The sequence below is a fragment of the Gymnoscopelus microlampas genome (genome assembly GCF_963454915.1).
Source record: "Gymnoscopelus microlampas genome assembly, chromosome: 3".
Lineage (NCBI taxonomy): Eukaryota > Metazoa > Chordata > Actinopteri > Myctophiformes > Myctophidae > Gymnoscopelus > Gymnoscopelus microlampas.
This window is the reverse complement of record NC_139940.1, coordinates 29563323-29588040: the sequence shown is the minus strand read 5'-3', so window position 1 is coordinate 29588040 and position 24718 is coordinate 29563323. Positions and strand designations below refer to the sequence as shown.

At 42.1% G+C, this 24718-nt stretch overlaps 1 protein-coding gene across 2 annotated transcripts in view; it reads right to left on the bottom strand.

The window, feature by feature from the left end:
• Window positions 1-24718, bottom strand: part of col14a1a (collagen, type XIV, alpha 1a) — a 187695-nt gene that overhangs the window by 105821 nt on the left and 57156 nt on the right. The window contains exons 6-16 of one of the 2 annotated variants that reach the window (XM_084049635.1): window positions 17479-17631; window positions 16493-16612; window positions 16032-16196; window positions 15552-15716; window positions 15209-15366; window positions 13495-13624; window positions 13016-13161; window positions 10375-10504; window positions 9935-10074; window positions 9501-9627; window positions 8553-8692 (exon numbers count right to left, since the gene is read on the bottom strand). In XM_084049635.1, coding sequence (XP_083905761.1) covers window positions 8553-8692; window positions 9501-9627; window positions 9935-10074; window positions 10375-10504; window positions 13016-13161; window positions 13495-13624; window positions 15209-15366; window positions 15552-15716; window positions 16032-16196; window positions 16493-16612; window positions 17479-17631 — 1574 coding nt within the window. Of the gene's footprint in view, window positions 1-8552; window positions 8693-9500; window positions 9628-9934; window positions 10075-10374; window positions 10505-13015; window positions 13162-13494; window positions 13625-15208; window positions 15367-15551; window positions 15717-16031; window positions 16197-16492; window positions 16613-17478; window positions 17635-24718 lie in introns of both variants that reach the window. The other variant, XM_084049636.1, reaches the window with a different exon arrangement.

Here is a 24718-nt window from a genome sequence, read left to right as displayed (position 1 = left end):
AAACGTTTTCATGTCAAGGACCCCCAAAAATATATGTATTTGGCCGCGGATCACCATCTCAAAATATTTTGTTCCAGGGACCCCCAGAAGCAAAGATTTGAGTTAAAAATTCACGTTTTTTTCAAAAATAGTAGATCTACAAGTTCGCAGCGTGGCACAAAGTGACACGCTATGAGCTTGTATATCTGCTATTGTTGAATAGCCAAAGTATAAAATAATGGTTAAAGTGGTTAAAATCAAAAATGACACAGATGCTTTCCTGATTATAAAGGGTTAAGCTTAATTTATACGGCAACGTACGATGGCGTCGTTTGCCGTAAAAATATGATTTTGAGCAAGCGAAACCTTTGTACTACGGAACAAATTAGGCTTTGTTCTGCAGTCAAATAACTTCCGTGATTTTTTTCCCCCATCTTTTCCATTGTATATTTATATTTGTCCTTTTTGTTTGTTGAAAAGATTGTCTCTGTTAGCATTCTAAGCACTGTGCACCTGAATGAAGAAAGATGTGAGCAAACTATTCTTTCGATAAGGTTGGAGCACACACATCCAAAAACTCGTTTCACGAAGAGAGCAATTCCTGTACACATCCAGAACCAAAACAATCATAGATCATTTTTATCTTGGTCTTTGTTTTGCTTTGTTTTGTTTTGTTTTGTTTTAATCAGCTATCAGGTAGAGTTGATTATTCAGTGGGTGGGTGTGGAATGATGGATGTGTGTGTGTGTGTGTGTGTGTGTGTGTGTGTGTGTGTGTGTGTGTGTGTGTGTGTGTGTGTGTGTGTCATGGACACACACACACACACACACACACACACACACACACACACGGAAAGAGTGAGACTCCAGGGCTATATCAGTGCCTCCCGGCTGACTCTAAAACCCAGCTCTAGGTAATAAAAAACCTGATTAATTTCCAGCTTTATATACCCTTTATTTATGTTCATTCATGCCAGGCATTGAACAGCTATCATTTAACCCAATATTACCTAAGGGTATACGTCTGTATGTATTTACACAGGCAGTTTGTCTCATAGGTCCATCTTAATCTCTCCATATATAAAACTCATGCACCTCTTTCTTCAAACTATTTAATTTCCTTATATGTCACGGTAAGTGCCGCGCCAAAATGGTAAATGTTAAAATGTCCTGCTTAATGTTAACATTTCCCACGCAGACAGGGAAATGTGGCAAAACCAGACACCCACCAGAGAGTAGTCTGTCAGAATGCGCTGAGGCGGTGTGGCTATATTAGATAGATATTGTTTCCCTCTCAACTGAATAAAGAATGGTTTTACATGCATGATGTTTTACATCACTTGAAAGCAAGGCAGGTGCGCTGAAAGCAAGGTCTTGGGGCTCGTGATGCGTGACCAAGCAGGCTGCATGTCGAACGAGTGCCCGTGCCAATGGCCTCGTGTGTAGACTGAGGACTGCATTGTCTGAGTTGGCAAGCAGAGGTGGACAGACTAGGTTATAATCTGTTTTGAAATTGCACATACGCAGAACATTAAGTGAAAAAAAACAAGCCCTCCCCTAGTCTCACTTGGTCAGACCCACAGTCTTACGTCATCAATTCCAGCGACGGAGGTCAAGTATCTATGTAATGTCTGGCAACTGTGAGACTACCTCCCTCCGTAAAATTGATTTAAACATGATTCGGAACAAGTCAAACAGTTAGGTACTTTTCTTGTCGACAAAAGTGAAAACAAAAGTGAAAACACAGTGACCATTAATCGTGAGGCCCTATGAGAGGGCAGCATGACTTGTCTGTGTTTCTCTGGGTAATGTTAACATTCATTGGGAAACACAATAAGACCTATCATATTGAAAAGCGTCCGTTGCTCTGTCTTGGTGAGGTAAATAAAATGAAAAGCATATTTATTGAGTTATTGATTTATTCAGTTTCATGATATTGTTGGACCGTGCACCTTGAGACTTTTGTTTAATCTGGAGTATTGCAAGCATTCTGCTTTGCAGTGCTTTCTCTTAAATGTTACCATTTCTCACCCCACTGGGATATGTTCATATTTCCCATTAAATATGAATATTTGGCAGCAACAACCATAAAATGAGCGGGCATCCTACAGCAAGCACTTCCAGTTCCACCCTTCTCTTGAACAGCTTGTTTTGTTGATAGTTATCAATGGAAGTGAAAGAAAATCAATCAAAATCAGGGACGGAATCCGGGCGGGGAGTGTGACATTTGTCACTGCATGTATTCCTACGGGTTGGGGCGGCACCTGTCAGCAGGTGACCGTGGACACACACTAGACCTGGTTATCTCAAAGGGGCTTAATGTTAATATTTTATCAGTTATGAATGTTGCACTGTCTGATCATTTTTGTATTGAATTCACTGTGTGTCTACCAGTGCCTCTGTGCCAAACCGATCGCCTTGTGAAAAAGCGTTACCTCACCTCTGATGCGACTGATAAATTCACAGAGCTTATAAATAATTCCCCCATCTACGCCCGCCCCTTTTCCGTCGACGAACTTGTAATTACTTAAAATAAATTAAGCAATAAATTAAGATCAACACTAGACTCCATCGCACCTGCCAAACTAAAAAAGATTTCCTCTAAACAAAAGCCACCATGGAAAAATGAACACGTAAATGAACAGAAAAGAAATTGCAGGAGAGCAGAACGTAGGTGGCGAAAATCAAAACTTCAAGTCCATTATGACATTTTCAAAGAGCAACAAACTACCTACAACAAGGCCATCAGAGAAGCCAGACGAGCCCACTTTTCAGACATAATCCAAAAAAACCATGACAACCCAAAAATACTTTTTTCAACAATTGACAGCCTGATAAACCCCCATCCCATACGTCCCAGTAATTTTCTCTCCCAGACGAAATGCAACGAATTTTCCACATATTTCAGAGATAAGATCACCACTATAAGAATCAACATAACCCAAACAAGGTCAGTAAACAATTTTTCTCAGTGGACCCATACACCTTCCTGTACCTTAGACCACTTCACTCCGGTAAATACAGAAACCCTTAAAAAAGTTGTAACTGGCTTAAAATCTAGTACTTGCACCCTTGATCCCATCCCCACCAGCTTCTTTAAAAATGTTTTTAACTGTCTATCGGACGAATTATTAGGGTTAATTAATCAATCACTACTCACAGGTACATTTCCTGGCCCACTAAAAACCGCCATAATAAAACCCATTCTCAAAAAAAGCACACTAGACTATTTGGTTCCTAGCAACTACCGGCCCATCTCTAATCTTCCTTTTTTAAGCAAAATTTTAGAAAAGTTAGTTTTTCATCAGATAAATGAATTCCTAAATAAAAATAATGTGCTCGAGGTATTCCAATCAGGCTTTAGAGCAAACCATAGCACTGAGACCGCTCTAGTTAAAGTCTTAAATGACCTGAGAATAAATGCAAATGAAAACAACCTCTCTGTCCTCGTCCTGCTAGACCTCAGTGCTGCGTTTGACACAGTAGATCATGACATCCTCCTGGATAGACTGGAGAACTGCGTCGTTTTTTCCGGCACAGTTCTAAAGTGGTTGAAGACTTACCTCACCGACCGCGAGTCTCTAGTGTCTCTGGGTGATTACTCCTCTGACACTGAAAAGATGACCTGTGGAGTCCCTCAAGGCTCAATTTTGGGTCCTATTCTTTTTAACCTCTATATGCTACCACTTGGCTCTGTCATCAGAAGACATAATATAGCTTTTCATAGTTACGCTGATGACACCCAATTATATATTTCTGTATCCCCAGATGACTTAAACCCCATTAACATCCTAGTAAACTGCATCTCTGACATAAATACCTGGATGACAGAAAACTTCCTTCAACTCAACAAAGAAAAAACTGAAATACTAGTCATCGGGAAAAAGTCTCTTAGAGAAAATTTGTCAGCTCAACTCCAACCAGTGACACCAAACAACAAGGAGCAGGTCAGAAACCTTGGGGTCATATTTGACTCTGAGCTAAACATGGAGGCCCATATCAGAAATGTCACAAAATTATCATTTTATCACTTGAGAAACATTGCCAGAGTTCAACCATTTCTTTCCCAGGCTGATACAGAACAATTAATGCACTGTTTTATCACTAGCAGGCTTGACTATTGCAATGCTCTCCTGTCTGGTCTCCCCAAAAAGCAGTCAGTCGGTTGCAGCTCGTTCAGAATGCAGCTGCACGTGTGCTGACAAAGACCAGACGGAGAGCACACATTACACCTATTTTAAAATCCCTCCACTGGCTGCCTGTTAGTTTTAGAATTGACTTTAAGATCCTTTTACTGGTTTTTAAATCATTACATGGAGGTGCTCCGGCCTACCTGTCTGAGATGGTTTCCTGGTATGATCCCAGCAGAACCCTTAGGTCCTCTGGCACCGGTCTCCTAGATGTTCCGGAGGCTAGCTCAAAAAGGCATGGGGAAGCAGCTTTTTGCTACTATGGTCCTAGCCTCTGGAACAGCCTGCCTGAGGCCCTGCGGCTCACCGAATCAGTCGATATTTTTAAAAGAAATCTTAAGACACACCTGTTTAGTATTGCTTTTACCTAGATGACTGCATTAATCCAGCCTTCTATGCATGTATTCGTATATATATGTGTATATATATGTGAATATATATGTATATGTTTTTGCTTTGCTTTATTAGGTTTCGAGAGCCTATCAGGCTTCGAACCCTATTACATCTGTAAGAGTTCATTATTCTTCCGCCGGTTTTGCCAGTTCTGGCCTAACCGCCTGGTCACTTCTTATGAAATTCGGCAATATGGTAGAGGGCTATGCCAAACGGCGAAAACCCGAAACTCACAACCATTGGCCAAAGGGTGGCGCTGTAGCACTCAATTGAAAATGCCAACTTTGAACAGGTACAGCTCATGCCCTGTTCGACCTACAGCCATGAAACTTCGATACACACATGCGTCTCCTCATGCCTAACAACTTTCACTGTTTGACTTTTGACCTCTGACCTTTAGATCTCCCACCATTTCGAATTCTATGAAAAGCAGTAAAAAGCAGTAAAAAGCCTACTCCTCCTGGGATTTATGAGCAATCTGTACGAAACTGTATACACATGAACTTTGGACCAATGCCGACAGACGTAACCAAGCGGATTTTCCATAAGTGAAAACGTTAAGCTTTTATAAGCCAATGAAAATTGCAGCTTTTTTTAAATTATTCATCTGCCCCTAACACATACATGCAGACTCACATTTGTTTGACACTTTGCAATATTGTAGAGGGTCCTTCCAAGTATCACTGAAACCAATCTTACTCCAATTGGTCAAAGGGGGGCGCTATAGCAATTTTTTGAAAATGCAAACTTTAAACAGGCAAAAGTCATGCCTCGTTTGGCCGACAGCCGTTAAACCTGCTTACACATGTGCCTTGACTCATGAGGAACACATGTATCACTTTGACCAGTAAGCTCTGCCCTTAGATTGTCTGCAATTTTGAGCAGTTTGAAAAACATTTAAATCCAGGATTTCTGAGCAATTTGCATGAAACTGTGTCAAATACATGTTTGAGGCCCTTTTTCACAGGTTCAGGTGTGTTGGTTCAATAGCTTGATCGCTTAATCATCTGCCATGAAACCATAGGGTAGCCGGTTCGAATCCCACCTCAGGTAGACTTAATTATAATTGCATTGCACACAACATGACTATATCAATGAATACATGTGCAATTGTTAAAGATGACGAGAAATGCATACTTGAAAGTAGTTATTTTCAATGTATGACGTACTTCATTCGCGCTTTTGTTTTGTTTTGTTGGATTCTCCCTTTTCACTGTCTAAGGCTGTGTATTGGATAGCTCCACCAGTAGAGTGTGAGTCTCATGTGCCGAAGGTCCCTGGTTCGAATCCCACTTATTACAGTTCACATTTAAATTGCATTGTACAAAACATGACCCTGTTAATTCAGACAAGTGCAATGTTTAGACAATAACACGAAATGCTTTTGAGAGTAGTTTTTTTTTATGTATGACATACTTTCTTGTGAAAATAGCCGATCTACAATCTCACACCTTTTTAGATAGCAACGCGTTGTGAGCTTGTAGATCGACTATTTTCCACTAGTTTCCATTCCGAAATATATTGAGCAGTTTGAAAAACATTTAAACCAAGGATTTCTGAGCAATTTGCGTGAAAGTGTGTCATGTGTGTGAACTCCCTTTTCACTAGTACAGGTCTGTTGGCCCAATGGCTTAATCATCTGCCTTGAAACCACAGGGTTCCTGGTTCGAATCCCACGTCATGTAGAATTCATTATAATTGCATTGCACACAACATGACTGTATCAATGAATGCATGTGCAATTGTTAACCAGTAAACTCCGCCCTTAGATTGTCTGCAATTTTGAGCAGTTTGAAAAACATTTAAATCCAGTATTTCTGAGCAATTTGCGTGAAAGTGTGTCATGTGTGTGAACTCCCTTTTCATCAGTTTGGGTCTGTTGGCCCAATGGCTTAATCATCTGCCTTGATACCAGAGCGTCGCCGGTTCAAATCTCACCTCATGCAGACCTCAACTCAATTGCATTACACACAACATGACTGTATCAATGAATAAACATGCAATTGTTAAATGAAACGCTTATTGAGAGTAGTTGTTTTCAATGTATGATGTACTTCATTCCTTTTGTTTTCATTTCTTTTGTTTTGTTTTGTTTTGTTGGATTCTCCCTTCTCACTGACCAAGGCTGTGGATTGAATAGCTTGATCAATACAGTGTTAGTCTCATGTGCCAAAGGTCCACGGCTCAAACCCCACTTGTCACAGTTTACATTTAAATTGCATTATGCAAAACATGACCCTGTTAATTCAGACATGTGCACTTTGCTCTCTCTGTCTGTCTGTCTGCCAGTCTGCCACTCTGTCACTGTCTGTCTGTCTGTCTGCCAGTCTGCCACTCTGTCACAGTCTGTCTGTCTGTCTGCCAGTCTGCCACTCTGTCACTGTCTGTCTGTCTGCCAGTCTGCCAGTCTGCCACAGTCTGTCTGTCTGCCAGTCTGCCAGTCTGCCACTCTGTCACTGTCTGTCTGTCTGCCAGTCTGCCACTCTGCCACTCTGTCACAGTCTGTCTGTTTGTCTGTCTGCCACTCTGTCACAGTCTGCCAGTCTGCCAGTCTGTCACAGTCTGCCACTCTGTCACTGTCTGTCTGTCTGTCTGCCAGTCTGCCAGTCTGCCACAGTCTGTCTGTCTGCCAGTCTGCCACAGTCTGTCACAGTCTGCCAGTCTGCCAGTCTGCCACTCTGTCACAGTCTGCCAGTCTGCCACTCTGTCAAAGTCTGCCAGTCTGCCAGTCTGCCAGTCTGCCACTCTGTCAAAGTCTGCCAGTCTGCCACTCTTGTCACAGTCTGCCAGTCTGCCATTATTCTCGAAACCGCTAATTGCTGCTTGCAGCTATATTTATTATTATTATTGTTTATTATTTTCTTGTTTTTCTTCTCTAAACGTTTTCTTTTTTCCTTATTTTGCTGTTTTTCCTCCGGGTTTATAATCTTTATTTTTAAAACCTTTTCTGTGAAGCACATTGAACTGCACTTGATGTATGAAACGTGCTATATAAATAAACTTTGATTGATTGATTGATTGAAGTGTTGGGCGGGAGGAGTAAGGCGGAGGTCCTACGTCCTCCCGGTGGAGGCTCCTCGCCACAGTAGTGTAAGGGGAGGAATTAATTGTCATAACCAGGGGTGCACATACCTTTTTAGGTCTAGTACTCAGAAGAGCACCTTGAGATGTGACTTGGTGCGCACCAAATAAATGGGGTGGGTGCTGCGCGAGAAAAAAGGACGCTCTGCTTCCAAATTCCGCCGTTTTTCGCCGTTTTTTTTTTTCTCACGCCGTTTGGTGAACTCCCCAAGGTTGGTGCCCTGTGCTGCGCTGCTTTTATCTGCCAGATTGGGACGTTCACGGCATATTTTGCACCATTACGGTGCGTTCACCATCGGTGACAAGCGCCTCTAACAGCCGCTGCTGTTAGAGGCTGTTAGATTTTTGCTAAAAAATAAAAGCTTGGAAATTCCTGTCCCAGCTGTTGGTATGCAAAAGCGCCTTGCGTCGTCTGATGTGCCGCGCATTATTTATTTTGGGTGCGCATGCGCACCTGCGCACCAGTTACAGTATGTGCACCCCTGGTCATAACGACTAAATTGGGGGAGGAAAAGGGGTAAACTCTGAATTCAGATGTGGCAATAGCACGATGGCATTGTGTGATGCACAAAAAGTTCAGTTTTTCAGAGTTTCCTAATATTTCTTGATGCAGACAAATTACAGTTGTACTGTTGTTGAGGATTCCAAAACACTGCTAGCATAGAATAGCATAGCATAGCATAGCATAGCATAGCATAGCATCCTAAGATGTTACTTTGTACCTGCTAGTGCTACTCTTATATTGCATCACAAGACCATCACAACATTGTATAAAGCTACGTTTCCAATTAGCACCAACCTAGCCTGGAAACCAGACGAATCTGCCAGTGCAAAAAAAAAAGAAGAAAAAAAACCTTGGCACGCAGTGATATTTGTATGGCCAAATTGGCCATGCCAGGCTAGTACCAACCTCCTTAGTAGCACCTCCTGCAAATGGTGCCCAGGAGAGTTTGTAGAGGACAATATCATTGGCTGAGTGATCCCAGCTGACCCGGAAGCTTTCTGTAGTGATGTCACTTGAACGCATGTTCAGAGGGCCGGGCACGGGAGCTGAACCAGACACAGGGGGCGAGAGAGAGAGAGAGAGAGAGAGAGAGAGAGAGGGGGCGGGGGGGGGGGGGCGGGGGGGGGGTACAGGCAGGGAGTTAAGATTTCTCAGGCTACTGCACTGGTTTCAATTAGGCCTGTCGACACTTCCCTACATGACTGAGCTAAAAGGGCTTGGTTCACATTGCTCTATTGGGTTAGCAGGGCTGCACCTTAATGGTATAAATTCAGCAGGGTTCCAACTTTATGCACCTGGTTCATTGAACTAGGTTTGGCAGGAGGTACATTAACATTGAAATAGCCTATATGGATGTGAAAGTTTAATAGATACTTGACAGCAATACATTTCTTTCAGCTGACTCAGCTGTAGAGAAGAAGTGTTCGTTGCTTAAAGGGATATTTCAACAAATCAATAACTGTTAGCATGATGGAATAGTCGAGGACAGAAGAAGGACCTTTTAATGTGACTGGGCTGTTAGGCCGAGGTGTAAATGAGTTTGGCGGACAGCCAGAACAGTTAAGGAACTAGTGGAGGTAATAAAACTCAACATCGTTTAGCAGATGAGAGAGGAATGACTGGCTCTTTAATGGTAGTGAGACAAAGGACACTTTCTGATGCAATGTACAGAATACCATCTTCCATGGACATGGTTATGGATCAATTAAATGCCATCTGTGTGCTTAATATGGACTGTAAAGAGTAATGTTTACATATATAAAAACAAAAACCACAGCTCTCTGTTTGTCGAGGTTGCACATGTGAATTAGTATGTCCATTAGGCTACAACATCACATTCAAAGCCACACTTACTGGTGGTGAAACCATCAGTAAGTGGTTCGGACTGTCCCTCATCGTACAGTGCAGAGATGGCTACTGAGTATTCCATCAGCGACGTCAACTCATTGAGGTCATAGGAACTCACAGGACCCACTTCCACCTACAGGCCACACACACACACACACACACACACACACACACACACACACACACACACACACACACACACACACACACACACACACACACACACACACACACACACACACACACACACACACACACACACACACACACACACACAATTTGATTTGATTTGATTTGATTTGATTTGATTTGATTTGATTTGATTTGATTTGATTTGATTTGATGTGATGTGTGTCCACTTTATGATTGTGCTTGCATCTTCTTGTTATATACAAAGGAAACAAGTCACAATCTTCTAGATTAGAAATGTTTTCACATACTTCCTCAGTGAGCAGTCCATCTGTCTTGACCCACATGATGCGGTAACCTTTAACCCCTCTGAGGGCGGGGTCCCAACTGATATGGGCGGAGTTATGGGTGACGTCAGAGAACTGCAGGCTCCTGGGAGGACTCAGCGACACTGGAGAGAAAGAGAGAGAGAGAGAGAGAGTGTGTGTGCAATATAATGGATAATATAATATTTGTGTACTTTTAGGTCCATTTGTACACTAGAGTTAAATGAACTCTCTGGATTGTACAGTGTGTGTGTGTGTGTGTGTGTGTGTGTGTGTGTGTGTGTGTGTGTGTGTGTGTGTGTGTGTGTGTGTGTGTGTGTGTGTGTGTGCATGTGTGCGTGCGTGCATGCGGGCGTGTGTGCGTGCGTGCGTGCGTGCGTGCGTGCGTGTGTGTGTGTGTGTGTGCGCGTGCGTGTGTAACTTACATGTAGTTTCCTGGGTTGTGACAGGCTCACTGGGCTCCTCTCCAAACATAGCATAGACAGTGACAGTGTACTCCGTGTCAGGGTTTAGCCCATCCAGCTCCAATTCTGTTATTGTGTCTGATACCTTCACCTACACACACACACACACACACACACACACACACACACACACACACACACACACACACACACACACACACACACACACACACACACACACACACAGTATATATGTATATATCTATCACAATTCAATTCATAGGGGCTTTACTGACATAGGAAACATACATTTACATTGCAAAAGTGTGACATGGCTATCAAATGTAGTAGGTAAAAATCACACCCTGTGTGAAGGAAGCGGTGCCTTTGGGGCGGGGCTTAACTAATTTCAGTTCGTCCCTATTGGTGGTCTGAGTCCACTTACCAAATTTGTACTTGGTAGCATGCTGCAAACTGGAATAATGCCTGTTTAAAGCCCAGCCAATGGGCAGACAGAGGGGGCGGGGCTTAAGTAATTACAGTTCGTCCCTATTGGTAGTCTAAGTCCACATACCAAATTTGGACTTGGTGGCATGCTGCAAACTGGACTTACGGCTGTTTAAAGCCCAGCCAATAGGAAGACAGAGGGGGCGGGGCTTAATTAATTTCAGTTCGTCCCTATTGGTGGTTTTAGTCCATGTACAAAATTTGTACTCCGTAGCATGCTGCGAACTGGAGTTATAGCTTTTTAAATGCCGTGCTCATACGCCGTGCTCATACGCCGTGCTCATACGGACGTCAAGTGTGTGTGTGTGTGTGTGTGTGCGTGTGTTCGTGTGTGCGCATGTGTGCAGTATTGGCTTGTGTGTGTGTGTGTGTGTGTGTGTGTGTGTGTGTGTGTGTGTGTGTGTGTGTGTGTTAACTGGAGTTATAGCTGTTTAAATGCCGTGCTCATACGCCGTGCTCATACGGACATAACATACGGACGGACGGACGGACGTGTGCAGTATTGGCTTGTGTGTGTGTGTGTGTGTTAACTGGAGTTATAGCTGTTTAAATGCCGTGCTCATACGCCGTGCTCATACGGAGATAACATACGGACGGACGGACGGACGGACGGACGGATGGACGGACGGACGGACGGACGGACGGACGGACGGACAGAGTCAAATGTAGAGCGGTTGGCACCGCTAAAAATCATACTTTTGCTGCTGTGTTTGCACATTGCTGTGTAGTTCACCGAGCAGATAAGTGAAGGTTTTTGTTATTCGTTTTCAAACTCTTTTGGGGTATTTGTAATCTGTGGGTAGTACTGTATGTGTCTCTGATGTTTTGGTACATTTGGCAGGTAGTTAAAAATGCAGCTTGGTTTCCACCTCATTTGTGTGCTGTGGATGCACAGTCTGCCTTCCCTTGGGAGTCAGGTCTCTTGATGGCTGTGCTCAGAGAGTCTGTACATATTCAAAGATGTCCTCCGTTTTGGATCAGTCATAGTGCTCAGGTATTCTGCCACTGTGTATTGTCTGTTTATGGCAAAATACCATTCAAATTGTCTCCATTTTGTGCTTGATTCTTTCCAATGTGTCAGGTAGCTTTATTTTTGTTTTCTTATCATTTGGTTTAGCCTAGAGGGGGTTCTGTCTGGTTGCTCTGCTAGTGTTTGAGAGCAGTGTCCCAGAACCAGCTGGCTGAGGGTGAGGTCTCTCTGTACTGTAGGTGAGGGCTTTGTTATGGAGCGTGTCAGGGTCACTTTCTTTTAGGTGAATATAACATTTAAACGCTTTATTTCGAATTTTGATAATTATTGGGTATTATCCTAATTATGCTCTGCCTGCATTATTTGGTGTTGTTGTTTTCCTTTGGATGCAGAGAATGGATTTGCAGAACACTGCATGCAGAGTCTCAATTTGGTGTGTATCCCATTTAGTAAAATCTGTTAGTAAAAAATGGGTTCTATAACAGAGTACATGTTTTATTGGGATAGGGATATCCAACTTCATGTTAGCTTTTGTAAAGGTAAAGTAAAAAGCCCTTCTTGCATTGTCCCTCGGGTTGTTCTCAGCTTTGTTACAGTTACAGTATCTGTTGTGTTGTTGATGTTTAGGCCGAGGTTGATATAGTTTTTTGCCCTAACTTAGGTCAATATTATCTAGAAAGAATTCATATTAGCTGTGCTGGAGGCTGGATTCTTTTGGAATATCATAATCTTTGTCTTGGTTAGATTCACTGTCAAGTCCCAGGTCTGGTAGAATTTGTGCAGAATTTAAAGGTGACAGCACCACAAGATCATCACTGTACACTTTATGATGTCTACAGTAGATGGCCAGTGACTTTGGTTATTTTCCTTCCACACCTCCTGCATGGAGCGTGTGATCCGAGGTGATGTTGGTTCGAATCCAGCACATAACACCAATGGTTTTGATAATGTGGATTGTGGAAGTTAAATGGTGGATTTGTGGATAGGACTTTATTATGAACAAACTTGTTATATCAACAAAACGCATCGCATTCTGTTTGTGTGACATGCATGATGCAAAGGCTTTGAAAGTGAAACTGGCCAAAGTCACTAGCCACCTACTCTATCTATCTATCTATCTATCTATCTATCTATCTATCTATCTATCTATCTATCTATCTATCTATCTATCTATCTATGTCACACCTCATTCTCCTCAGAGGTTCCATCCTCAGACAGTGGTGCATACAGCACCATGTAACCAGAGGCTCCGTCCACGCTGTCCCAGCTGGCTGTCATGGTGCTGCGGCTCGCATCAAGCAACTGGAGGCCTGTCACTGCAGGGAGAGCCACTGTATATATAGAGGACGACACACACATACACACAAACACATGCATGCACGCACGTATGCACGCATGCACGCACATACGCACACAAAATACAGATTTAAATAAATGGAATGTTTTTTGAGCCTCTGAGCAGCGTTAGTGAGACACAATTAACACACAATTATCAGACACAATTATTACATTACAGTACATATAATAACATACCCTGCATACATCTCTGATGTCCTTTCTAATGAAATGAAACACTTTAACATGCAAGCAAACACACAAGTATGCTGCTACAATGTGTCTGTGAGCGTGTGTGCACACATGCGTGCGTACATGTGTGAACTTACGTGTGGTTTGTGACCCCCTCAGTGCTTCACTTGCCTCAGTGGCATACACAGCAAACACAGCCACCTGGTACTCTGTGTGAGAGCTGAGGTGCTGCAACACCACTGACTTCTCACTGCCTTGAACCACAGCCTGGAGAGAGAGACAGACAGACAGACAGACAGACAGACAGACAGACAGACAGACAGACAGACAGACAGACAGGCAGGCAGACAGACAGACAGACAGACAGACAAGACGATGGTTGAAACCTTATATGTATGTCAAAAACCTTTCAGAACAATTAATTTATAAAAGAACCTGTGCTCTAATGGGTCCAATGTAGTTATAATTAGTCACAAGCTCTTTTCATTGGTTAAATATTTATAAAACACAGAGACAGATTTGACCACTTTAAACCTAATTTGAGCATGTCATTATAGGCACAAGCAAAAAACTCAAAATTGTTCAAGGTTTTTCAGAACTGCATTGTCAGCTTGTAGATTGGCTATTTTCACCACTTTTGTGGTCATATACGATCATATGACACAGTATAAAATAGGGCATTCATTTGTAGAAAAAAAAATAAAACTAATATATATATATGAAATATGGAGATATAAGGTTTCTTCCTGACAGCCACGTTATTCTGATCAGAGTGAATAAGAATGAGCTGTGCTCTCAGAGAGTGGAAATGTCTCCTCACACTCCACAACATCTGGAGCCTGTCAGCCTCATGACTCTAATGGCTTCTGTTGTAAACTGCTCTGGAAGTGTCTCACAGCTTCCTGGATCAGACAGATCATCTTTCCCTAATGAGCCACTGTAACACGCCACCAAGGAACCATTTACTTTCCTTGTGGATGTACCATGTGGATTTGACCTGTGAAAGTTATCGCCCTGCAGTGTGTGTGGACTACCATCCTATGTGACAGAGTTGATACTACTGTATGTTGCACCTTGAGGTCGAATCTAATGTACAATGTATTGATACCCTTTGCATCTTAAAGGGATAGTATTAAAAAAATATCGTTTTGTTTTTTTTTTCTTTTTTTTACAATAATAATAATCAGGCATGCAAACAGCCCCAAGGTGAAAAGGGTGACAACATGTTTTTTTTTTTTTCGGGTCAGGTGTCACGCTATTGCCCTATTTGGATTCAAAACGGCTATTGTAGCTGAAAAGCTACAAGTTTGCATGTCTGAATAATGCAAAAACAGAATAATTTGTTTTGTATTTAGATTTTTTTCTCCCCCATATATTTTCATAATAAAAAAGTGTGTATCGTATCATATCGAAGTTGTGAGACCAATATCGTATCGTATCATTTCGTGAAATTAGTGTATCGGCACACCCCTAACAAAAAGTGATTTCACCCACTTCGTTACACCTGTAAACCTGTGATAACAACCAATCAAAATGAAAGGGAGGGGGAATGGCAAACTAGGGACGGAAAGTGGAAGGTAGAAGGGATAGAGAGAGGGAGATACGGTATGTGGATGCATGGATGGAGGTGTGTGTCATAGTATAATACATATCGTTTACAGTAAATATAATATATACTACAGAAATCTCCTGCTCAGGTTCACCTTCAACAGCAGGGTAAACATGCTGTATTTCAATAAATGTTTATTTAAATACATGTGTTGGTACATTATATCATATCATATCATATCATATCATATCATATCATATCATATCATATTATATTATATTGTACTGTAGTTCCATATCTACCTCCTCAGGTTTCCTTCCCTGATCAGGATAATAAACAACTCTGTATTTCTCCACACTTCCGGGGGCGTGTCTCCATGTGACCCGGAAGCTCTTGGCTGTGACTTCTGAGGTCACCAGGTCAGTAGGAGGGCCATACTCTGGCTCCTCTATTATCTGTCCTGAAGCAGGAAGAAGAAAAAAAAGATAAGTTAAGATCCCTGTAGGATCAATCAATCAATCAATCAATCAATCAATCAATCAATCAATCAAACAAACAAACAAACAAACAAACAAACAATCAATCAATCAATCTATCTATCTATCTATCTATCATCCATGCATCCACCCATTCATCAGCTCTCACTGTGTTTGATGTCCTTATCTTGCTGTTCCACCTGTTCACATACAACCCTGGTCAGTCCCTCCACTATAGAGCTCATGATACTGAAGTCAGCCACGTTGTAAACATGACCCTCATCAGGTTCTGAGGCTATTGAACGTAGCTCATTCTCATCAGCATTCTTCACACCTGGGAGAGAAGAGGCAAACAATATGTTTCACATACATATAGTCAAAGCCTTCATTAGTTCTACGGATGCAACCCAATTTAGCCTCCAAAATGAAATGGGAATGAATACAATGTTTAATGAGTCTCCAAGTGTCATACATGCAGGGGTCGCTTAGTTTCCCGTAGTCCCGTACTGGAACTCATACAGAAGGCCGTACAGGAACTCATACAGAAGGAGTAATAATTAAATAGCCAACAGGAAGTTGAAATGTTTGCAGGTGCATACATTGTGATAAAGCTCTCCATGCTTGTTTATGTGTGTGTGCAATTTTTCACCGATAGCAAAAAGCTCGACTCCTGCCTCCCGCAGGCTCTCAGCAGGGGGTATGACGTCATCCTGGGACTTCCCGTCCGTTATCAGGATTCCAACCTTGGGAATGCCACTCCGTGATCCATGCTCTGGCTTGAAACTGTTCTCCATTATGTAGGTCAAAGCGAGGCCTGGGGACAGACAGAGATGGGTAAGCGGGAGGGGGAGATCAAGGCAGAGGGGAGAGAAAGACATTGAAAGAGCAGGACACAATGAGAAAGAGGCCATAGACTAAATACACAGTCAAATCCTCACTGTTAATCTATTCATTTGTAACCCTGAGAGTGTATTTATAACCAAATGGTTACATTTATACACTCATAGTTAGACAATGAAAAAGCACTTGCTATAAGGACTGTATGACAGTCTGAAAGTGTGTTACAATACCTGTAAGTATATTTCTGTGCCTGTAAGTGTTCTTCAGTACCTGTAAGTGTGTTTCCTCCTTTGTAAGGGAGGTTCTTCACTGCATCGATGACAGTATCTTTAGTGGTGAAGGCATTCAGGTGCCACTCAATCCGGGGGTCACCACTGTACTGGGCGAGACCTGTACGCACACACACACACACACACACACACACACACACACACACACACACACACACACACACACACACACACACACACACACACACACACACACACACACACACACACACACACACACACACACACACACACACACACAGTCTATTAGTCAGACCTTTTCCAGAAAAATTACACTTACAGTCCTAGTGCTCTGTATCCTAAAAGATTTGCACGATATGTAGAATTATTGTGTTTAAGTATTATCGTTCTAAACCAACACTACAGTATGTTCTTGCTGTTAGACATGCACATACTGCCAACCAGTTAAATTACAGAGACCATTAGAGTTTGTGGAAGATGCTTCTGAAATTATATTCTATTGCTAGTTTGACCTTGCCTGGCTCCAGCCCCTGAAATCGCTAGCCTCGCATTCAGGGTCTGGTGACGCTGTAAAAGGCGGGTCTTTCTCGTTTGCAAATCTAAACGACCCATTCGGGATCGGGATAATCCGGTATGAACCAATCGCCAAAGAGTTCCACTTTGGCCACGCCCCCATCTCAGAAAACGGCTGCACTGAGAGGGCTTTCAGACTGAATAATGGAGTGAAACAAAATTAAAATTCAGGCTGAGTGTCAGGCTAAGTTTGACCAGTTATTCCACAAAATACTCTTTATTCTTAAAATAACCAATTAACAATGTGTGATATGCTTCTGCAGAAGACATGCTGACATCTATAGAATCCAAATGACTGAAATCAGTCGTGGCGACTGAGAATCCATGCATACGGTACACAGGGAAATCAATAACTGCTGTGTAAGACGCGTGAGAAGAGTTTATAAACATTGGATTATAACATTGATGTTGTGCGTACTGTATCTAACATACCTATCCTTGTTCTGTCAATGCCAACGTCAAAGGCATTGACCAGGTTCTCCAGGAACATGCGGACCAAGCGGAAGTTGATGCGGCCGATGCTCCAGGACCCGTCGACCAGGATCACGATGTCTGCTATGGCCTCAGTATGACACACGAAGGGATCTACTGGAAAAGAGAGGATTCTTCAATTTTGTGTTCTTGTTTTGTTTAGAAAATTGTGAGCCAGAAGTTAAAAGGAAAATGAACGATTATAGAGAAAATATGACAGGAGAAAGGAGATGTTGCAAGAGGTTCCATCTGAACAGTATACACAGGAGAAGTAGTAAAGTAGCTCTGACAGAGAGATTACAGGAAGCCTCTGGAGAGGTGATTTTCTTTTCACTGGTCAGTCAACAAAAGCTTAAATATGACAAGTGTGTGTGTGTGTGTGTGTGTGTGTGTGCGCGTGTGTGTGTGTGTGTGTGTGTGTGTGTGTGTGTGTGTGTGTGTGTGTGTGTGTGTGTGTGTGTGTGTGTGTGTGTGTGTGTGTGTGTGTGTGTGTGTGTGTGTGCGCACGCGCGTACGCACACACACGCTCAAGCGCATGCATTTGCTTGCAGAGAAAGAAAACTATCCCCAGCTGTATGTTTAGGGTTGTCTTTATTGAACATAACACATAAATCAAGCTGGCAGAAAACAAGTGGAAAAGGGTGAAAGTACATTTGGAAAACACAAAGGAACAAGCACCATTTAGTTTCCTTGTTGAAAAAACAATCTAAGAAAACCTACCAGAAAATGTGCATGCATCTTATTCAATTTATTTTCTTGAAATGTAAAGTTAGTTTACTCAACTGTAAGTTTGAGAACTTTTATAAGAATGTTTGTTACGTCTCATCCATGCTGTGATTAGCTGGTTGGCGCAACCACCTTCTCCGTAGAATAACGATGAAGGCAGAATCAAACCATGCCACATTCAGTGCTGATGACTGTCGACCATTTCTGACCAAAGGCATTAAAGAAGTGTTAACGGTGTGGGAGAAACAACTTAAAGCTGCAATCAACTTTTGTGAATAAAATGATATTCCAACCAGTCCGTATGAGTAGTACAATAAAACTAACACTAACTGTGGCGGCTGGATGTGATCTCTCTGCTCTTCCATTACTGACAGACACATACTGTAGATCCAGTGGTCTCGGGTACGACCACTACTGGTTGATAAGAGGTATTGCATAATATCTTTCCTGCCCAATCAGGCTTCCTGTCTTAGCTCAGCAGCAGATATTTCAGCGGCCACGGCAGACCCAGGTTCGAATCAAGGGTAGGACATAAATCTTACGGATTGCAACTTTAACTCTAAGATGAGTAATAAGGAAAGTTCAGAACAAACAATGAGGAAATGGAAACAGAATTGATGACCGTAGGAGAGAGCAGTAAATTCAAGACACTTTTAGGGGAAGATAGATAAACTGCAAATCACACACACACGCGCGCACACACACACGCACGCACGCACGCACGCACGCACGCACGCACGCACGCACGCACGCACGCACGCACGCACGCACGCACGCACGCACGCACGCACGCACGCACGCACGCACACACACACACACACACACACACACACACACACACACACACACACACACAACCATTAGTAACATAATTTCATAACTTCTTGTCTCTCGCTCCCTGAAGTCATTTCCAGTAATATGACAGGGATATATACATCAATTTGAAGCTACATCATTCATCTTTTAGCCATCACCAAAAGCAATTATGTACACATTTTGAAAAGGTTGCATATTTTTCTCAGAAAGAAAGAAAAAAAAAACAATAAACAATAATGCTGATGTTGTGTTACAAAATATAAACTGCTATTGGGATAAAAGAAAATAACAAAAAAAAAACACAAAAACACAGAGTTAAGAGCTTTTACTGATGTGCTATTTCATTCAGTGAGGATTATTCAAATCGTCTCACTGGTGAAGAGAAATATCCTTGCTAACGCTACCAATGAAACGTATCAAAAAGAAAATCTATAGTCCATTCTCTATGTTGTGGAACAAGGACCCAGACCACTGTAGGTCATTTTCCATTTTCTGGAGGATATCCAAGTCTAGGCCAACTTTCTTTAATGACCCTGGGTCTCCATTGTGAGAGACAAATTCTCATTTGCATCCCAGGCCTAGAAAACTTTAACAACTATGAGGAAGTTTAAGAAAGAAAGTTGCAAGCTAAGCAGAATCTGCTGAGAGGATTGACATTCAATGTGGCACAGAGGTCTACCAGGTCTACCCTTCCTTTCTGAATTGCTGCGGCACCGCAGACCTGCACTCAATAGGAGCTGTTTGGATTGGAAAACCCTGGGGTACGCATTTGTGTAGGATGCAGGGTGCAAGAGAAATCAATGACTATCACTCTTTTCTGTTTGCAAACTTTTTCAGGTGTAGACTTGCTCCATGAAAATGTTGTATAGCAGTCAGTTGACAAGTGGATTGCTGTCAATCCACCTTTAGGCTAGGGGTGAATAATAAGGAACATAATTTCACACTTATGCTTTGCTAATTAAAATAAGCAAAGTATATGTGTGAAATGATGTTCCTTCCATTGGATAACTTCAACGAAATGGTGGCCTGAAGGCATCAGACGGTGGAAATATGTGAGGTGGGAGATCAGGCAATATGAGACGTTAACATCTTGAACAAGACTGGAAAGTTAAACCCAGTTTTCACAATGTGATTAATTTAATTCCTTAGTATGTATGTGACAGGGTAAATGGTCACATAGTATAAGCAGAATGCAAGGAAAACAATTTAGTGCTTCAAATCAACTAGGATACCAGGTAAACATCAAACCCAGCAACATCAAACAGAACTTCATAGAATCTCAGTAGTGCACTAATTTGACATAAATCACACAAATGACTGCACTCAGGTACAACAATCGTTAATTATTCAGCAACAATCGGCATCCACAGCTCCGGCCAATATGGCCTTCATCCAAATTCCATCCAAACTAAATAATGACCACACCATTGTAACGATTTAGTTCTCCGGAGGAGATCTGACGAATGAAATTGACTCCCTCATTCAATGTTTAATGTAAAACTTTTTATTTTTGTATCATTAACATCTCGTCTATCATATCAGCTCTTCCGTTAATATTATCAACACTTCAGCACTTTTAAGTCAAAGTGAATAGTGGTGAAGTTCCACCCCGAGCACTAATGTATAATAATGTGAACATTACAATAAAAGGAAAAAAAATAAAATAAATCCTTTACAGCTAAATCCATGGTGTTAATTTAACTTTGAAAGTGTAAAAATCTACCAGTATTAGCAGGTGAAGAAAAATAACTAGATGGGAAAAGAAAATGTCAACCGTGTATTATGGCCTTTAAATTCTCACTTGTTTACAGACGGAACACGGTGAAGAATAAATATTGGAAGGAAATAAGAGAGTGAGAGAGGGCTATAATGCACTTTATGACAAAGCTTTATGACAATATGATTAAACTATAGTTTATAGCTATGCTCATGAGGGAAGAGAAGATTTATACGCCTCTTAATTAGTCACTGGAATAATAACATGCACGCATACACAAGGGGGAATGTACAGATGCATACATTCATATATCTATACTATTGTGCAAATGCATACAGGAGTCATGCACTCTGTCACATCTTCTGTCTCACATCTGTTGTCATTACTTGCTTCCAGGTATTACACAGGAGGCAACAATTCAAGTTCACATGAATTCTTAGCAATACATCCACGAACATTAACCCAACCTTACCAGACCCAGACCAGTACTCTGCGCTGGCATTGCCTGGGGGGGCGATAATTTACTATTCTGTGCCTATCGGTACATAACTCGGACGGGGCTGAGTAGGCTCAAGCGAACTTCGCAACGTTCAGCATGGCAACACGTGCGCTTTAGCACGCTCTGTGGTGCTTCTTGTGGCTCAAGTTCGCTTGAGACTCTGCCCCTCCGTCGCAGTCCAAAACTATACTTTATCGGCGAAAAAAAGGAGTCTGCGGTTGTTAGGAAAAGTAATGTCTAAAGAGGGAGTCGAACCAGGTGGGTGGGAGTCTAGTGATTAACGAGGCAAGCCACTGAGGCCTTTGCTGAGATTGTGTATTCGGGCTGTATTAGAATCTGACAACGCCCACCGTTCCCAACTCTTCTAATGTAGAGCGAAAGCAGCCCCGCCCAGTAGGAGGCTACTGTGAACGGTTAGTAAAACACAGCAACAGACAATTGTAAAAAATATCCAATTCAATTCCTTTTATTTGTCATTGTCTCCGCCAGGCCGAAGGCATGGCGAGAGAGTATGTTTTACCCCCCGTCCGTCTGCGTGTGTGTGTGTCCGTCCGCGTGTGTGTCCGTCCGTGTGTCCGTCTGTGAACAGCTAATCTCTGACACCATTGGCCCGCTCGCTCCGAAACTGTGCACACACACTCCCTGGATGCCAATTCAGAACCTCTGCCCCAAATTTTTCACATAGCCCTGTTATAGCGCCACCAGGAGGCCGATTTGTGCAAAACCCATTTACTCCTACAGATTTTATCCAAACGTCATGCAAATCGGTACACATTATCTCTATAGTCATGTGATCAACACGGATCTGTCCGATTTTCCATATTCCATCCTCATTGGCTAAGGTTGGCTTCCAAAGTTTACAGGATTGGTCCGTTTTGAACAAAATGCCTCAAATCATGAACGCAGCTTGCGATTTCCGTGAAATTTCACAAGCACATTCCCACTAGGCCGAGGAAGAAATGGCACAATAACCTACCTGACCTGGCGGAGACCTGTGCTCCGAGGAGCACTTTTTCTAGTTGTAACTAAATATTAATTTGTGACTCCTGAGTCAATGCACAAAAAAAATATCCACAAGATACTACTAATAATAATATAATAATAATATATTTATTTATTTTTCTAAAAAAAAGAAAAGGCTACACATACTGTATAAAGTGTAAAGCTAAGGTGAACATGGTGCAGTTAAGGTAAGGGTAACTGAGTACAAAGCACTTTTCAGACTCCAGATGGTCTGCTGTGTTGACATTGAAAATAAAGAATACAAAAGAAGCATCAAAACAACATAGATGTTGTCTCTGATGAAGGAACATCAGGGAAAAATGTACTTGGAAATACACTAGACCTCATATTTGTGTTGTGATTCAGCATCTCCCCCTTTTGTTTTCCTGGCTTTCTAAAGCCACTGCCACCTTGAACTTATACTCAGGATTCATAAACCTTTATCATCAAGGAATGAGAGACCAAGGCCTTCTTTTTCAACAAGTGAGTCTTTATGTCTGACATCTGTCTTTATTTGCCTGAAGTGTTCCAGTTTGTAGACAAAAGAGTGGAGAAACAAGAGGTGGAAGCTGTTCACATGGTGATTTTCATGAAACTAATTAGATGAGATAGCTCACAGCAGTCAGGTTGGGGTCCCAAATGATCATTGTTTGCTGTGCCAGTCTGGTAGTGGTTCAAAACACTTGCCCGGAGAGGTATAAAAACGATGAAAGGTTAAATAGAATAGGAATGTGAGACATGGGCTCAGATGCTATCAATACTGTATATGAATAGAGGAGAAGAGAATAGAAGAGAAGAGAAGTCAAAAGTGCAGTGTAAAAGTTATTTCACGGTTTAGTATAAATAACTCCAATAAAATGATAAAAAAGGCAGAGGAAAAGAGGAAAAGTTTTGTGAGGTTCCCTTATTTTTCATACACACACACACACACACACACACACACACACACACACACACACACACACACACACACACACACACACACACACAAAGGGCAGGTCTGGGTGCAACTATATAACCACATTTCCACCCACTGTCTTTCCGGGCTATGGGACCGTGACAACAAACAGACCCCACAGCATGCGCGCGGGGGAGAAACCGCGCGACAGGACGTGCATTAACCCCAACTTTGCAAATACTTTCGCCTGCGCCCTTCACCGGGTATGGTCTAGTATATATAAAGGCTAGATGACTCACCCGCGCTGCTGGCCAATGGAGTACGACGTTGCCACATGGCGGCCATCTTGCAACAGTCATTCATAACATTATGTCTATGGTGCATGTACTTTGAATTAACCATAGCGTGCTCAATTTTCATCTGATTTTCAAACGGTTTGGTGTGTTGTAAACACCAAAGATGTAGTTATGATACTGCATACTTAATGTTATTTTATTTTTTTAAAACATGATTATAATTATAAGTATGTGGTATCATAACTACATCTTTGGTGTTTACAACACACCAAACCGTTTGAAAATCGGATGAAAATCGAGCACGCTACGGTTATTTCAAAGTACATGCACCATAGACATAATGTTATGGATGACTGTTGCAAGATGCCCACGGTTGAGCTATGCTTGCGACGCCCCCTTGAGCCATCTAGCCTTTATATATATCTATGCCCCACAGAATGTGGGGACCGCGGCCATGACTACAGATCCCATAGTCTGTGGTGAAAATGCAGCTTAAATTAAATTAAATTAAATTAAATTAAATTGAGTTTTCAGGCGAGCTGAAGCGATACCAAAAGGTGACACTGAAGACTGATTACTGGTCAGAGAGAATCATTCATCACTAGCGTGATTGTGTCAATGCATCACGACAGACTCCCCCATACTGCATGAAAGCTCCCGAATACTGTTATTAGTTTTTGTCAAATCAGTGTAACTCTAAGCAGCGGACTTTCTGAGTAATTTTGGCTAATTTCTGTTCGGTTTTTGCTTCGTAATCAAAGATTGCAAAGGGCAGATATGACTTAAAATAACGTAAATACACAAATAAATGACTGGAAAAAAAAGTAAAGATAGCGGAAATAGCTGATCTACAAGCTTAGAACACGTCACAAAGTGATGTGCTGTAACCTGTGTAAATCAGCTATTTCTGCTATTTTTAGAAAACTAGAGGTTCCGGCCGCTACGTGGCCAAGAGTTCGGGGCGGCCCGAACACCTACGTTGCAGACTGATCCGACTGATATGGGCATATATGGAGATCTCTGAGACAACGGCTGTCGTCTTATTCGTGTCGATGCGTGCGCTGTGTAAGTGGGAAAATGTGTCGCATATCACGTCGGAGCACTTGGAAATGCTGCGCACGTATTGCGCAATAATGTACAAATACACAGTGTACGGTTAATACGAAAAGTTGCAAGCATTAACTGTGGTGTAGTAGTGGATTCCCCATGGCATGCATTATTATGTGTGCATAGTGTGGAAGCAATTG